Raw genomic sequence first — 16986 nt, forward strand, 5'->3', positions numbered from 1 at the left:
TACTTCCTTTAGTTGTTACTTACTTAATTAGCACATTAATTTGCGAGCTTACTTAACAGGTCTTGTATACTAGAGGAAACCCCCTCAGAGTTTCCAACCCCTTCATCAGCTTGTTCGTCGACGTGTGCTTCCATATCTAACTCATAATGGCCATCCTCGTAGCCAGGAATACTATCTTCACATGTCTTGGAATCAAGATGAACTTTTTTCTCCGGTACATCGTTAGGGTCATCATGGCTTATCATATCGTGTGTTCGTTTTAGGTCAAATTGAACGTCACCAGGATTGTTCATGGAATTCTTGTGTTCATTATTCGCCTCATCTACAACTTCATCCTTCTGTTCCATTGTGTCAATATCGTCAACCCCGTAACCGTTGTCACTGAATTTATGGCCGTAACTTTTGTCATCATCATCATCATCATCACCATCATCTTTTTCTTCTTCTTCGTCGTCACCATCACCTACTTCATATGTTGGAATAATGTTGTCCTCATCGATATTTTTATTTATCCTGGATGGATCTTTAGCGGATAAAACAAATTCTATTTCACTCAACATATTCTGTTCTTCATCTAGATGCCTTTTTTCATCATCCAATGTGCTTTGTAATTTTTGAATACCGCTTTTTCTTTTCTGAATGGATTCATTTATTATATCTTTTGCCATATTCCCAATCTTACTTATTGTCTTAAAATTTTCCTCGTAAACTGTGCTGGATGGATCCAACTCGTCTGACGATTTGTCGAATCTTATTTTCATAGCACAAACGTTATGATGCATTTTAACCAATTTTTCATAATCTTTAGCAAAATCTTTCAATTTCTGGGGTAGTACTAATGCTTCGACTGGTGAACTCTCGGTTTTGAGGTTTCTTTCTATGTCAATAACTACTTGTTTGGAAAAAATGTTTCTCTCTTTCAGGATATTTACAACCCTTGACAACTTCTTTTTAAGGTCCCGCGGAAACTCTTGGTTGATCTTTCCTAATACCTCAGCTGCCACCCTTCCAAACGAATCTTGAAATTGAATAATTTTTTGACCTTTGGCCTGTTGAACAACATGATTCATTAAATAGAGGCCCAACAACTTTCTTCTTGTGTTTACACTAGACCGTAACATATATTCTTTCCATGTTTCTGCCACTTTGGTAGCATCTCTGTACTGTAAAAGCAACCACTTTGAAGCACTGGAAATGGATTCTTGGGAATCTTCAAGAGTATTTAGCTTAGTAATGAATTGCTCAGAGGAAAAAGGCATACTTTTTATATTGGACCTTCTATTATCACTTTCCTTCAAGATTCTTTGTTCTTTTGCTGAAATTCTTAGCTTTCACTTTACTATTATTCTGGCTTTTGAAATTTATACATTTTCAAAGGAAAAAATAACTTTTCTACTTTCAGAATTGAATAGAAACATTTTAAATAATAAGGGACTATATGATAACAGAAAAAAAAAGTTCATTTGGAAGAAGAAATGCAAGAAGAACCTCCTAGAAAGAAGTCGAAGTTAGTGAATGAAGGAGAGAGAAGAATTGATGCTTTTAGTAACTTCGAGCAATTTTTTTTCCGCCTAAATACACTTTACACATTTTTGATCTGCAGAAAGCATGTTGTACCCACCTTTAAAACGCTTTGCAATCCAATAAGAACAGCGTTAAAAAGAAACCTTACCAAAGAAGATCTGGCTAGGGTTATGGCCCTTATGCCAAGAGAATGCGTTTTCAAGTATATTGATGAGAATCAAATTTACACTGAAACTAAAATTTTTGACTTCAATAATGGGGGGTTTCAGCAAAAGGAGAATGACATATTCGAACTAAAGGACACCAGCGATCAAAATCAAGGTCAAAAGTCCACCCAGGTACTTATATTTGAGTTTGTAGACGGTACAATGCAACGATCATGGTCTGCAAGTGATAAATTTTCCCAAGTAAAGATGCCCATCTACACCACAGATGAAATGAAAAAAATGATTTCTAAGAGAGAAGCTCTCTTTAAATCCAGATTACGGACGTTTATTATTGAAAAGGAGAAAGCTGGTCTTGACCCATTTTCCGAATTAACAAAACTGGCGCAGAAATATATCCCAAGGGAGAGAGATTATGAAGACCCTATTGAGGCAATGATGAAGGCCAAGCAAGAAATTAATGAGTTAAGCGTTCCTGATGAAAGCAGTAACCCCGTGACAGCAACAATTTCTGACATGATTGACAAATTAAAGACTACTGAATTCTATGCTTCTCAGATAAAGCATTGTTTTACGATACCATCGAGAACGGCGAAGTTTAAAAATCTTTGTTTTGAACTAGCATCAGAAATATACCAAGGCTTGGAACACGATCGTTTCTACAGTCATCAGGCAGATGCAATAAATGCTCTTCACCAGGGCGAAAATGTCATTATTACAACTTCGACTTCTTCAGGTAAATCTCTTATCTATCAACTAGCAGCCATTGACCTTCTTTTAAAAGATCCAGAATCAACTTTTATGTATATCTTTCCAACAAAAGCTCTGGCTCAAGATCAAAAAAGAGCATTCAAGGTAATACTTTCTAAGATTCCCGAGCTAAAGAATACTGTAGTTGACACATACGATGGGGACACAGAACCAAGTGAAAGAGCTTATATCCGAAAGAATGCCAGAGTCATATTTACCAATCCTGACATGATACATACCAGTATTTTGCCCAACCATGCGAATTGGAGACACTTTCTGTATCACCTCAAATTAGTGGTCGTCGATGAATTGCATATATACAAGGGTTTGTTTGGGTCACATGTGGCACTAGTAATGAGACGTTTGCTGAGACTGTGCCGTTGTTTCTATGAGAACAGCAGTTTGCAGTTTATTTCATGTTCCGCCACATTAAAGTCCCCAGTACAGCATATGAAGGATATGTTTGGTATAGATGATGTTATTTTGATTCATGAGGATGGCTCACCTACAGGTGCTAAGCATTTAGTGGTATGGAACCCTCCCACTTTATCTCAACACGAGCGTAAGCGAGAAAATTTTATTAGGGAAAGTGCGAGGATATTGGTGGAGTTGGTGTTGAACAACGTAAGGACCATAGCATTTTGTTACGTTCGGCGAGTATGTGAATTACTGATGAAAGAAGTGCGTAATATATTTGTCGAAACTGGGCGAGAGGACCTAATTACAGAAGTTATGTCTTACAGGGGTGGATATTCTGCATCTGATCGACGGAAGATAGAACGTGAAATGTTCCACGGAAATTTGAAAGCTGTAATATCTACTAATGCTCTAGAACTTGGTATCGATATTGGTGGCCTAGATGCAGTGTTAATGTGTGGTTTCCCACTATCTATGGCCAATTTTCATCAACAAAGCGGTAGAGCTGGTAGAAGAAATAATGATTCGTTAACCCTCGTGGTTGCAAGTGACTCACCGGTAGATCAACATTACGTTGCTCATCCAGAATCCTTGCTAGAAGTTAATAATTTCGAATCTTATCAGGAATTGGTTCTAGATTTCGATAACATTTTAATATTAGAAGGGCATATACAATGCGCTGCCTTTGAACTGCCAATAATTTTTGACCGTGATAAGCAATATTTTGCTGAATCTCATCTCCGCAAAATCTGTGTTGAACGTTTATATCACAATCAAGATGGATACCATGCAAGCAACAGATTTTTACCATGGCCATCCAAACGTGTATCTTTGAGAGGTGGTGAAGAAGACCAATTTGCTGTAGTGGATATAACAAATGGAAGAAATATAATAATTGAAGAAATAGAAGCATCCAGGACTAGTTTTACCCTATATGATGGCGGCATTTTCATCCACCAAGGTTATCCATACCTTGTGAAAGAGTTTAACCCTGATGAAAGATATGCTAAAGTACAAAGAGTAGATGTTGACTGGGTTACTAGTCAAAGAGATTTCACTGATGTTGACCCGCAAGAGATTGAATTCGTACGCTCTCTGAAAAGTAGTGATGTCCCTGTATACTATGGTAAGATCAAGACCACAATTGTTGTATTTGGCTTTTTCAAAATGGACAAATACAAAAGAATTATCGATGCGATTGAAACCCATAATCCTCCCGTGATAATTAACTCTAAAGGATTTTGGATAGATATACCAAAATGTGTCTTGGATATTTGTCAAAAGAAGCAACTAAATGTTGCAGGTGCTATTCATGGGGCCCAACATGCAGTCATGGGTATGCTTCCGCGATTCATTGTAGCAGGTGTGGATGAGATACAGACTGAATGCAAGGCTCCGGAAAAGGAATTTGCAGAACGTCAAACTAAGCGAAGACGACCCGCTAGATTGATATTCTATGATTCAAAGGGTGGTAAGTACGGATCTGGTTTATCTATTAAGGCATTTGAGCACATAGATGATATAATAGAATCTAGTTTGAAGAGAATAGAAGAATGCCCGTGTAGTGATGGATGTCCTGATTGTGTGGCGGCTTCTTTTTGTAAGGAAAACAGCTTGGTTTTATCAAAACCAGGTGCCCAGGTGGTTTTGCACTCTATTTTGGGTCATTCGGAAGATACTTTTATAGATTCCATCAAAAATGGTCCGGAACCGAATATGCCAGAGATAAAAGTAGAAACTGTTGTCCCCGTGTCAGAACATGTCAACTTTTCAGAGGACTTTAAAATTATTGATGTCAGAAAAGGTATAGAAGATGCTACTGATGTCAGCGGTATTACTAAAGAGGAGGAGTGAGTATGCAATTAGTAATCTGTAAAAGGTACAACAGTGATACTCTTACTCGGTTTTATATTCACTAAAAACTTTTTACTGAACGTTCTCAGGGAGGAAATCGTAATCATATAAGGTATCGCATTAGTATTTTCTTATGTTTTCGACTAATAGAAAGAAAGCCATACTTATATTGTTAAATAATACTGTTTATAGGAAGTACATATAATATGATGTTACAATTTCTATGACATTAGCGTATTAACGGCCCACTTTACACTTAAAGTCCTCAAGTCGGTATAAGTCTGCCCTACACCAACAAACAAGATGGGAATCCCTGTGGCATAAACCATATTTACCATAGTACCTAGCATTTCACCAACTGTGTCACACTTGGAAATAATAAAAAAATCAAGATTTCTTCCTTTCCCGAAAGCATCATTGAAATTTTTGGCTTGCTGCACAGAATCTGTACCTACCAAAGCTTCCCCAACCATAATGATCTTATCTGGCTTGGCTTGGTCAGCAAACGATTTTAATGGTGACATTAACGTTGGATCATTGTGCCTTCTCCCGGCAGTATCCATTAACACTATATCAAAGTCTTGATCACGAGAATATTTGATGGCTTGCTTGGCAATTTTGGTCACTAAGTCAGAGCCACCATAACCAGCTTCAAATAATTCAACATAATCATTACCACTTTTACCCCTTTTATTCTTGGAGCCACGAACGTGAGAATCATCCATTAGTTGTGCCAAATTTTCAACATGTACCCTTAGTTGCTCAACTGCACCGGACCTGAACGTATCACAAGCAACAATCAAGACCCTGAAATTATTCTGCAATAACCAGAACGCTAGTTTCGAGAGGTTCGTTGACTTACCAACACCGTTAACACCCACTATTGAAAATACGTATGGGTCGCTTTTACCATCTGCGTCTTTTTTGTTTCTTTTACTTTGAATTTCACGCAAGAGGTCAACAGACACACCAGGCGTTAATATTTGAGTTAATGCTTTTGTTAAAGATTCACGAGCAGTGTTTTCAACACTGGTCCAATTGGCGGTCTTTGAACCTACAAGGTCATGAGAGACCTGTTGGGTTAAATAATCAGCTGCCTCTGGCGCCACATTCTTAGTTATCAACTGTTGTGTCAGTTTCTCTAGTACAGATTTCAAATCGTTTTCACTTATAGTTTTGTTACCAAGAACATGCTTTTGCAAGAATCCAAATGCTGTGCTCATATAGCCAGAATTTTTAGATTCATTTCCACTCATAAGCTCATCTTTATGGGAAGACAAAAGATCATCGATTTCTTTAATTAAGAAATCACCGCCTTCTGTTCTATTTCCAAAAGAATCTTTATTTATAGTAGCATCCAAGGTTACTTGACTACTATTGTAGCTATTAGAAGATGAGAAATCTAACCTGGCAGCGTCTTCATGATTCATTTCATCGAGCATTCCACCATCACGTCCCCACTTCCTTCCGCTACTTATTTTTCCCGCAGATTGCTTCTTACTTTTAAAATCCTTTGGTTTTCTCTTGATACTTTTATTATTCAATTGGGCTGCTGATTCATTTTTAACCGCACAATCTGAATTGATATGGCTTTGTTTCACTAATTCTTCATATTTTATGCCAAAATATTTTTCAAACTTCTTTAGATCGTTCTCAGTCCCTTGAAGAACATCGATAAAATTGTGCTCGTTCTTTTCATTTTGGCCCTCGAGATTTTTCCGAATGGACTCACTCAAATGTAACGAGTTCCAAAGCTTCAACACTAGTGCAAGTGTCTGTTGAGTTTCTTGATTTAGTTCTATAGTCTGTTCCGCAAAAGTAACCACAAAATATAACTCTGGTTGCTTATTCAAATAAAATAGTGCATTAAATGAAGTAGAATTTTTATGTTCATTGTTGATCGTCAGAAGATTAAATTCAAATCCGTCTGTGTTTACATTTGCGATACTTTCTTTTTTAGTTACAGGTGAAGTAATTAGTTGGGATATAAATCTATTAATTTGTACTTCAGCAAATTTTTTTCCTAAACAGTTATATTGGTAAAGTACCTGACCTTGAGGAGTAAAGACTGCTAATTGATCGAACATAACAAATGCACTTGTAGTATCGTTTGTTACCTATTGAAAAAAAAAGACTTCGTACGGAAGCGGCTGACTATTATACAAACTTTGAAATGCTAGGTATTTCTGGCCTACAGGTTAAACGTTGATTAAGAGTACTTTCCTGTTTTCACTATCCAGTGTACGCTTCCAGAGTTTGGATTGTATTTGTTCGACGTGTGGATAACATGGTTCGACGATGATTTCGCTGTTATTTACAACAGGAATTACCCAGCACATGAAAAGTAGGGATTTAAAGAAACGGCAAGAAGTACTCAAGATACACTTCCATCGGTGCTTTTAATGATAACATTAGACCAAGAAGATGATAGTAACAGAATAGATTTAATATATAAGAGTATAAATAACAAAAGACAGTATAAATTAGAAAATTGTAAAAGTTGAAAAGGTTTCATTGCTGTTTTGTGTATTTTAGAAGAAAAGTGCATTACTTAACAGGGTGGAACTGAAATTTTTAGATCATATTATTATGCCTTACCAAACGTTTGTTGTTAGAAGGAGTGCAAGGACATGCAATTGGTGACGTTCACGGAAAACAAAAAAAGGAAGTATTTCAGGGATCAAAAGTGAACAATTACTAAATTAGTAGAAACGCGATTATACTCCCCTCATGAATGGATTTAATGCACGTACAGTTAAACATGGCAGAGCCATTCCCACTTCTGCTCTCAATAAAATGGGAATTTTTTGCAGCTCATGTATTTCTTGTATATAGTTATCATTTTCGATTCTGGTTTCAGTAGTAGAACTAAACTTATCCAAAGCATTTTGCTTGTTATCGCTGACTGATGGTAGCCTTAAACTTGGTACTGTTAGATGTAAATCGCTAAGTTCTTTACTTAATGGATCGCTAATCAATGGTTCAGCTTCAGCCTCTTTGTCAAGTTCAATGTTCGCAATTTCAGCGGCTGTAGATCTGAATTTGTTTTTAATGGAATTTCTATAGGACTTTGGATTTTTTTCATCGGCTGGTATAAAAGTTGCACTATCTACACCAGGTTGCCAATATAGCTCTAAAACACGATTTGTACCGTCGAATTCTGCTTTGATCAAGGGAAGTTGATCTCCATGAACCCTTTTTTCAATCCCAAATTCTGGAATAAAGACATCAAAGGAAGACTCATAAACCTGCAAGACTGTAGCCATTGTTAATAGTTGACCAGTAGTGTTGCCCATGTCGTTAATTGTTTTACATAGCAGTAGATGAATTGCTTGTTCTTGTGCCTGGTAAGCACAGTCCTTCTTAAAATTACAATACTCTGAAGTAATCTTTAGAGCTTCCATATCTTCAGTGTACGGAACATCGTGTATAATGGACTTTAACTGTCTATGAACGACATGGTCTGCATATCTTCTCATTGGAGCTGTGAAATGTGTGTAGATAGGCAGGTTCAGAGCATAATGTCCATATTGGTCTGGGTCAACTTTCCCAGAAATGAAGTATCTAGCTCTTGGCATGGTTTTGAAGAGCAAAATTTCAATTCCAACCCGAACATCATCATCTTCAATTTGTAGTACCGCTTTCATTAATTCATCCGCCGTATTGGTATCAAAATTGTACCCGAAATTTTGAGTCTTCTTCCTGAATGATGCCATTTTGGTTGCAATGGGTTGCATCTGTCTTCTCAAAAGAGCTAAATCACCAAGCTTGGTGTAAATTTTTTCTGCTACGGTTGAATTAACTTTTTTTTTAATTTCATTTATTATAACAAAGCCTAGGGTTCTATCCAAGATGTTTAAGTCAACTTTAACTTTCTCATCATCCAAGCTTTCCAACAAAGATAATGTGGGAAGCAGTTTAGCTTCTGGGTCATTTATTCTTCTAGCATAAAATGACCTGGCGATTTCTTGTACAGTAGAAAGGTAGCTACCAGGGCTTTCTGTTGATAATTGTTCGTCTAACTGTTCCAAGGATAGAATATTCGATGGAGAAATTTTGGATTCGCCTACCCATGTAGATTTGATTCTTAAAGTAGATGAATCAAGGGTGTAAACAACCGATATCGTGGCTGACTCCTTACCAGGTGCTAATGAAAGTTCATCATTGAAAGATTGTGGCAGTAAATTGACAAGTTTCTGAGGCATAAACACAGCTGACGATCTCTTTCTGGCACGCTTGTCAACAGAAGAACCTTCTTCAATATGACCAGTTACGTCAACAACATGACAACCTAGCTCTAGAGTGCCGTTTCCGTTATCCCTGACGTGCAAGGCAAATTCTGAGATCCATCCAAGCTCAGAAATTGCGAAGATATTGTATTCGTTAACATCTGTGAAGTTCCGTCTACACTCTAGACTTTCAGCAGTTATTGGTAATGGCTGAAAACTTGGTTTTTCTCTCTGTGGATTTTTTTGATCCAGATATTCGTTTGAGAGAAAATTGTTATCCCTTAAAATAGAATCAATTTCAGTATTAGGATCGTGAATATCCCCAAGTTCGGAAACCAAAATACCAAATGGATGCAAAGATGTGATTGGCCAACGTTTGATAGAGGCAACAAATAATTTTTCGGAGTATTTTTCAGCATTCTCAACAAAATCTTTAGGAGCCAATTCTGTGGGAATTGCAATTAATGGGACCTTCTTATCAGTAGGTTTGAACCAAGCAATCTTTGGGCTTTGTGGTGGTTTATTGTTGTCACTATTAGCCTGTTGAGATGGCCTCAATAAACCCAATGTACCACTAAATAACTGGCCAGGGATACGATCCAAAACAGCAACAACATGGCCCGCGTAAAGTGGCTTGTATTTATCATTAATTTCCTCTTCCTCAACTAACAACAATGATTGGCCTTCAACCTCAACATCATCATTTTTCTTTTGAGTTGGACGTTGTTTCAATGAACTTCTTCTCTTAACTCCCGTCTTGGTAGGAGATGATAAAGAATCACTATCATTAATAGTTGATGATCTATTCCTTCTAACAGACGAATCATCTTTGTTTGCCGAGTCAGATGGCGAAAGTGAAGACAAGAAGTTGTTACTTGTTGCAGCAGTGACAGATGCATCGTTGTGGTAGTCGTCACTGCTGTTTAAAGAAATCAGATCATGTTGCATAGAAGCATCCTTTCTTCTCTTCTTCTCTTCTTTTTCTTTCTTAGATTCCCAAACGTCGTCAACAACTAATAACTCCACTGCAACCAGATCACCTTCAAGAGCTCTATTACGATCTTTAGAGCCACAAATGTAAATGTCTGCATCAAGAGCACCATCGGTAGAAACCCAAGCATCAGATCTGTTCTTTTTATTAACTCTCAAAATACCAGCTACAAGTCTTCCTTCTTGAATTAGTTCTGGAATATTAGCTTGAGGAAGATAAGGTGCAAAGAGTGATTTACGCCCACCTCCATTGTTATTGCCCTGAGAACTAAAACTATGAACTGATGAATTAGAAGCACGATGCTTGTGCCCTTGCTGGAATATTGCCGGAGGTTCCAAAGTATTGAAAGAATTATAATCCCTTGAACTAGAACCTCTGTGACGGAAAGGAGAGAGTTGCTGTTGAGGTTGCTGCGATTGATTTCTCCAATTAGAATTGATGCCCGGTGAATACTCATTATTCCTCGTCTTCGAACGGCGGTGCGTCGAAGAAGTAGCTATGAATTCATCATCATTATCACCGTGAGAGTTTGGAGGAAATTTGAAGGAGGGTGGTGATAGGTTTGAAGTTGCGCGACGATGGCCCTGATGTGTATTTGGCGGTGGGGGGAATTTGAAGTCAGACTGCTCCCTTGTGGAATTTGGGTTATTATCTGTCTGAACGGAATCTATCTTCACAGTTACCCCGGCCTCACCCCCAGATATTCTTTTCGCCTGTTCTTCAGCAGCAGCCTTTTTGGCTTCATTTAGGCCTAATGAATGTCTTCTCGAATGACCGTAAATACTAGATTGTGAACTTGTTTTTCTATGGGAGTTGGACCCAGTATTGTTGTTACCACTATTATTGTTGTTATCATAAGAGTTGTGATAATATCCAGAGTTGTTCCTAGAATGAGTTCTACTTCTGCTGCCGCCAGCACTCATATTGGGCGAATTACCGTTCGAGTTGTAATGGGGATGAGGAGGTTGAGGAGTAAAATGGCTGCCTGCACCAGGATTCCCTGATAAATACTGACCTGTCTGTTGTGCCAACTGTTGGTGTTGTGCCATTAATTGCTGGTGTTGCGCTTGGACTTGTTCCAGTTGCTTTTGCAAAGTGAATTGTTCAATCATCAAATTTGTCAATTCACTTTGGGAACGTCTATGTGCGACATGTATTTGTTTTGGAGCGTTCTTACCGCCTCCTGTAGTTTGTACAAACATGTTATTCGGTTCTTGAGACCTACTGTTATTCATGTTGCTATTTTTAGACATAATGAAGGGAGGCAAAATAGTTCCCACCAAAGCTTTATGGTGGAGGTTTTGAGATTTTGTTTTGCTAGATTAGCGTAATAGAAGAAATAAATGAAACGGGTTGAGTATTATATGTTTACGAACCCTTCTCTTCTCTGTGCAGGCAACTTAAATTTCCCTTTGGGAAAAAACGTTGTTTCTTTTAGAATAGTGGCTATGAAAAAATGCGCTTAATGCGGAAAAGCGAGGCACCAGATGTTCTAAAATAAGACCAAAAAGTTTAGGGTACTAAAAAAAAATGGTATGATGAAAATAAGCCTGGCAAGAATACTATGCAGATGCCTTTGACTATTCCGGTTTTTAGGTTATCAAAAGACAGAAGACAAAGAAATGGCTTATAAGCGAAGTTGCAGAAAGTGGATACGCTTCAGTAACAAAAAAAGAGCTAAACCGTAGCAAATATTCTAAAAAGAATGATAGAAAACTTGATGTTCCTGAAATATAATCTTTCTCCTATTTATAAACTAGGCTTGAAACTATAAGTTAGAGTATATCACTCGCGCGGTCAAACTTCGTTTCCTTGTTTGTTAGAAATCGGATGGTCTTGGGCTCTTTCTCTTGGTCTTCTTTAAAAGTTTGACAAGAGAAGATTCTAAATAAAACGAACTAACGAAAAAAATTCAGGGAAAGGAGGGAAGAAGAGAGAAAATACTCGTTATCTAGGCTATTTTATAGTAGCTTTCGTTAGAAACAATATCTTAAAACAATTGAAAGAAAGGACTTATTTGTAGCAGGATTGTTTATTTAATCCTTCAATTAAACAAATGACAAAACTCAGGTCTTTGATGTCTCTGCTTGTGACCTCCAACGACTGAATGGTAGTATCGAACGAGACACCTGCGTTATATAAGTTTAGTTTTCCCTTCTTTTCCCTTCTCATCCCCTCATGAAGCGACTCGGCCCCTTTAGTCAGAAAAATTAAGGTGAAATAAAATTCGTCTGCCGTGATATGAGCTCTTATGTTCCTATCATCTCATCGCAAAATGGTTCTTTCAGTTATGTAAAAGATTTGGTTCTATTCTATGTAGCTACCTACTCGGTATCCGTTTCTTCCCCTGGACCCAACTTGTATAATGAGTCTAGGAATCCCACAATCAGTTTGTCGGCAACACCAGCAGTTTTCACACTTCCGGCAACACCGTAAAGAGCGCTAGTTCCATCCGGGGATGGCTTAGTGTTTGATTCGCTTCTTGACTCCTGCACAGTAGTGCGTAGAATATTACAGATGTCGTCCACGACATTAGCACTCAACCTTGTAAAGGCCATATGTAGTGCAGTTGGTTTTTGTAAAGCATTGAAATGCCAGCCTTTCTTGGCGAGTCTGTCAGATAGTTCATGTATGTTCAAGGTCTTAGAAGAAAAGGAAACAACTGAATATTTAGGGTCACCTATGATTTCCAGGTCTGGAATATTTTCCATGATGAAACTCTTGAACTTCATTGCAGCACCGACTATCTCTTGGCACGATTCGATATATCCATTTTCACCCATGTTGACCATAGTGGCCCAACAACCTACGACAATGGCACCTGGTCTCGATCCGGCTAGTGTGGGGGAGCCATATAATCCGCCTGTCCATGCAGGATTCACGTAGTATTGATGCATTCTTAGGTCACTGTTTCTGTACATAATAACCGAAGAACCTTTTGGTGCAAACCCATACTTGTGAGTATCACACGATATCGAAGTGACGCCTGGGACTCTAAAATCGAGAAATGGTAGATTCTTGTAGCCAGCCTTTTCCATAAATGAAACTATAAAGGAACCTAGGCAACTATCGACGTGTAAAGGAAGATTATATTTTTGTGCTATTTCTCCCAACCCTTCAATGTCATCGGCAATGCCGTGGGGAAAGTTTGGAGCGGAGCCAACCAATAAAACTGTGTTCTTATTGATGAATTTTTTTACTTTTTTCAGGTCCACTTGATACGTCGTTGAATCTAAATCCACATGGCGTAGCTTCATACCAAAGTAATATGCAGCCTTGTCAAACCCAGCATGTGCGGTTACGGGAGCAATAATTTCTGGTTCCGTGATTCCACGGTGATGAAGAGCGTACATTTTGGCGCTTAGGCATGCTAGAAGCAAAGATTCCGTGCCGCCTGAAGTTGTGGTACCACAGCCTGTATCAGAAGGAGCATTGAACATTTTCAAAACCATGGAAACCACTTCGGATTCCATTTTACGCACCGCAGGAAAGACATCAGGGTGTAATTGATTGGCAACACAATATTTTTCGTATGCAATTGTTTGCAAATGGATCAAATCATCACCACCATGATAAACCGCCCCAGATACCTTGCCTTCTTTCCACTGAGTATGTGGTATCAAGTCATTCAACTTGTTTAGTTCTTCAATAACATCATTCTGGGGTATCCCATTGGATGGCAGCCGCGGGAAATTCATTAGTTGCGAGTCGGATCTAATTAGTTCGTCTTCGATCGATTTTTTGACTTTTGAAACTTCCTTTTCTACCGTTCCTTTTAAAAATGGTGAATTTAACAACCAGCGGAATAATTTTCTGGAAGTATGTTCGTATGTTCTCACTGTTAACTTCATCGGCCCATAAACCTTCAAGAGGTAAAGGAAATTACTTAAAATCTTGTAGCAGAAGATGACGAACAGATAGTCCTTCAACATATTGTACCATGGGGTATTTCTAAAGTAATCGTAAATGCCCTTTCTTGATTCGCCGATGATTAAAATCATAAACTGGGAAAAATCGCAGTCTTCTCTCAGTAAATAGAATGGCATGCCGTACCAGCCACTGATTGATAACGTTTTATTTGATGCTCCACTCATTATATTAAATGGGAATGTATTTTTACCAAAATTGGCCTACTCCCTCAGTAAAAAGATATGATTTAGCTTTAAAGGTTGGGGCAGTAAATTGAGGGTTTTATTTATATGTATGTGTACTGAAAATATATCAATTTTTCAATCGAAAAAGCCCGATGTGGCCGGCCGGTAACTAACTTTGAAATAATACAAAAAGTAGCCTACAAAATGTTTCTTTATGGTAAAAGTGATAACAGGGCAAGACATTGTGCAGTTTCAAAGGTATCAGCTAACTTTTATGTTTAATTTTTCATTTCAGTGTAAATCTATACGGGCTCGGTCTTAGTCATGAAGAAAATTATATATGTATATATATATATATATATATCGATCTATAGCGAATGGAAGTGTTACCATTCATGTATAATTGGGGGTGTTTGACCTTGTTGACCTGAACCTTGTACCAGATGTGGAAGTTTTATCGACCTGAGTGTTATTTTTGTTTTTCAAGTCGTACTGTCGGTTCATTAAATTTATGTAATTCTTCAAAAATTTGTTTCTTACTTTAAGCGAATGAAAATCGTTTTGTAAGCATTCCAATTCCTTCTTTAAACTTTCTGTAGAAAATTTAGTCAATGGACCACTCACTTTATTTTCTAAAGATTTCATTGATTCCTGCATATTCTTCACGGTTTGAGCTGATTCTGCAGCTCTTGAAGATTCTACTTGATACTTCAAACGCAGTTCGTCATTATGCTTTGATTTTTCTGCATTTGTTTCTACTAGTTCTTTCAGCTTGTCAGAAAGAATTTTGTTTTTATCCGCGTATTCGTTCAGTTTGGCTTTTATTGCAGAGTCTTCTCCCAAATGATATTCCGATGAGGTACTATGAGCAGATAATTTAGTGAAGTTTTCTAACTCTGACTTATTTTGGAGTAAGACATTTATTTTATTATCTAGCTTAGTAGATTCTGCCATGGCATGTCTATACCTTTTCTCCGAATCATTGATAGACTTTTCCAGTTCCTGTTTCTTCTTGAAGGTAAGGCCGACAGAGTTTTTTATATCATCCAATTTGTTTTGTCGTTGATTTTCTTTCAATCGTTTCTCATTCAGTGGAGCAGTGCCTTTTGTATATTCACCTTGTATATCTCTCAATCGTATGACGGCTCTATGCATTAATTCTGTCTGATAACTTTTGATATCCAACGGACTATCCCATAGAGGTATAATTGTAGAGGAATATTGCAACTTGGTCAATTGAGGTTTCCATAATTCAGAATCCTTCGAATCTTTAAAATTTTCATCTAATGTGATCAAATCTAGAGCAGGTAAGAAGTCATTGCAATCTTTTCCCTCTAAACAACATTTTACCAATTTAGCATAATCAATGTCGCAGTTATCTACTTGAACATTCCTTGCATGCAAAAAATATAATAAAGAGGATTTGATCTCGTCATATTCTTGGCTGTTGTCGACACGATCAATATTGTGAATACAGGCTGAACTAATATTTGAATTCTTGATTTCCGAATCTAACAGGTAGTGGTCTGGAGAATTTTGAACTAATAGCTTGATTACTGGAATACTTTTACTAGTGTTATTTTTCAATAGTTGCAAAGCGGGCAATGCAGTTTCCAACATTGGGTCAAAACTGATTATCAAATCTATTTCATAGTTGGCCAATAGATATTGATCATGTCTGAGATGTTTCGTAGTTGCCAAAAACAGCCAATCATCGGTATTAACTTTTCTTTTCTTTAGGTTTCTCTTCACCGAGTAATCATAGTCATCCTTAGAATAGCCTGTATACGAAGTCGCATTAGAATTGGAGCTAGTACTGCTCAAAGAGTTTGGTGTTCCATCTTTGGTTATTGCGGCATCGACCGTAGTTAAATTGGGGAATTTGTGCTTTTCGTTATAAAGAGATGTACCGGAAAGTCTCTTGATTCTAAACTTTTTCCCCAATACCAGACCTTCTAATAAATCCAATTCCTTTATGCTGTGTGCAATGATGGCACATTTTATAACTTCATTTGGTTTGTCTCCTCTGTCTCTGAAGCATATCGAATTAATTAATTGATTGAGGACTTGAAACTTGTGGCTGCCAGCGATCGAGCTTTCTGTGGGTTCCATCCTCAAAAGCTGCCGAGGCATGTAGTGGTCCACTAGAAGGGAAGGATGATTGGCAATGGCCCTTATATTCGAATCAAAGATGTAGGTCAATTGTCTCTGAGATAATTTTGGATATGAATGTGCTTCATGATTAGCAGGTGTACAATCAGGTCTCTCCAAGGAATTTGCCTGCGGTTCATCTACTATACTTGCTCTAAATGAGGCAGCATGCAGAGATATTAAAATTTCTGATAAATCCTTTTGAAATTGTGTTAACGTTACAGGTAAGTAATAAACTTTTAGCTTTTTAGTACTTTTCCTACTCATATCGATAACTTTAGTTTTGTTCAAAATTTTTTTTCACAAACTGACAAAACCAGATATCTTGATAGCTCACTTGAATATCTTCGCTTGTTCCTATTCTTGCAGTTTTTTATTAAATTTTTTTGGTTGCTTCTCCTTTCTCAATGTTCTAATTTGTAGTGATAACTCTCCAGTACCGCGATTATGATATTTCTTTAAGAAGATTATAGTTTACTACTATTGTTTTTCACTACTCTTATATATTTATAACCATTTATTTGAATTGTAGACTACTTTCTCAAGGAAATCGAACTGGGAGACATTCGTGTATAAGTCAATGAACCATATGCGCCACGGTTTAATTTCAGACGTGCATGAAGTTAATGAATTCTGCCAAGTTAGCGATTAGAACTCACTTTGTACGACAAAAGGAAAGGTACACTTGAGGACGTTTTTCTTTCTAGATACTAGAGGAAAAAGTGAAAACAAGGCTAGCAAGACCTTAACAGAAAGACAGAAGGAAAGAACCTCGCGAAGGAGAGACCAGGGAAACAACGGCAGAAGAGTAG

At 37.6% G+C, this 16986-nt stretch overlaps 6 protein-coding genes across 6 annotated transcripts; 1 reads left to right on the forward strand and 5 right to left on the reverse strand.

The window, feature by feature from the left end:
* Window positions 1–35: 35 nt before the first annotated feature.
* Window positions 36–1259, reverse strand: RTT103 (Rtt103p; the record flags this gene model as incomplete). The annotated part of the gene is made up of 1 exon (XM_056221480.1): window positions 36–1259. The coding sequence occupies one exon, from the start codon at window positions 1257–1259 to the stop codon at window positions 36–38; it is 1224 nt and encodes a 407-aa protein (XP_056081266.1).
* A 216-nt stretch (window positions 1260–1475) lies between these two features.
* On the forward strand, window positions 1476–4709 carry HRQ1 (ATP-dependent 3'-5' DNA helicase; the record flags this gene model as incomplete). The annotated part of the gene is made up of 1 exon (XM_056221481.1): window positions 1476–4709. The coding sequence occupies one exon, from the start codon at window positions 1476–1478 to the stop codon at window positions 4707–4709; it is 3234 nt and encodes a 1077-aa protein (XP_056081267.1).
* A 221-nt stretch (window positions 4710–4930) lies between these two features.
* Window positions 4931–6796, reverse strand: SRP101 (Signal recognition particle receptor subunit alpha; the record flags this gene model as incomplete). Its single annotated transcript, XM_056221482.1, has 1 exon — window positions 4931–6796. One exon carries the CDS (start codon window positions 6794–6796, stop codon window positions 4931–4933), a length of 1866 nt encoding a protein of 621 aa, XP_056081268.1.
* Window positions 6797–7426: 630 nt separating this feature from the next.
* Window positions 7427–11182, reverse strand: SSD1 (mRNA-binding translational repressor SSD1; the record flags this gene model as incomplete). Its single annotated transcript, XM_056221483.1, has 1 exon — window positions 7427–11182. The coding sequence occupies one exon, from the start codon at window positions 11180–11182 to the stop codon at window positions 7427–7429; it is 3756 nt and encodes a 1251-aa protein (XP_056081269.1).
* A 1071-nt stretch (window positions 11183–12253) lies between these two features.
* Window positions 12254–14023, reverse strand: DPL1 (sphinganine-1-phosphate aldolase DPL1; the record flags this gene model as incomplete). The annotated part of the gene is made up of 1 exon (XM_056221484.1): window positions 12254–14023. One exon carries the CDS (start codon window positions 14021–14023, stop codon window positions 12254–12256), a length of 1770 nt encoding a protein of 589 aa, XP_056081270.1.
* Window positions 14024–14416: 393 nt separating this feature from the next.
* Window positions 14417–16441, reverse strand: HDA2 (Hda2p; the record flags this gene model as incomplete). Its single annotated transcript, XM_056221485.1, has 1 exon — window positions 14417–16441. One exon carries the CDS (start codon window positions 16439–16441, stop codon window positions 14417–14419), a length of 2025 nt encoding a protein of 674 aa, XP_056081271.1.
* Between the last annotated feature and the right edge of the window lie 545 nt (window positions 16442–16986).

The sequence above is a fragment of the Saccharomyces mikatae genome (genome assembly GCF_947241705.1).
Source record: "Saccharomyces mikatae IFO 1815 strain IFO1815 genome assembly, chromosome: 4".
Taxonomy (NCBI): Eukaryota; Fungi; Ascomycota; class Saccharomycetes; order Saccharomycetales; family Saccharomycetaceae; genus Saccharomyces; species Saccharomyces mikatae.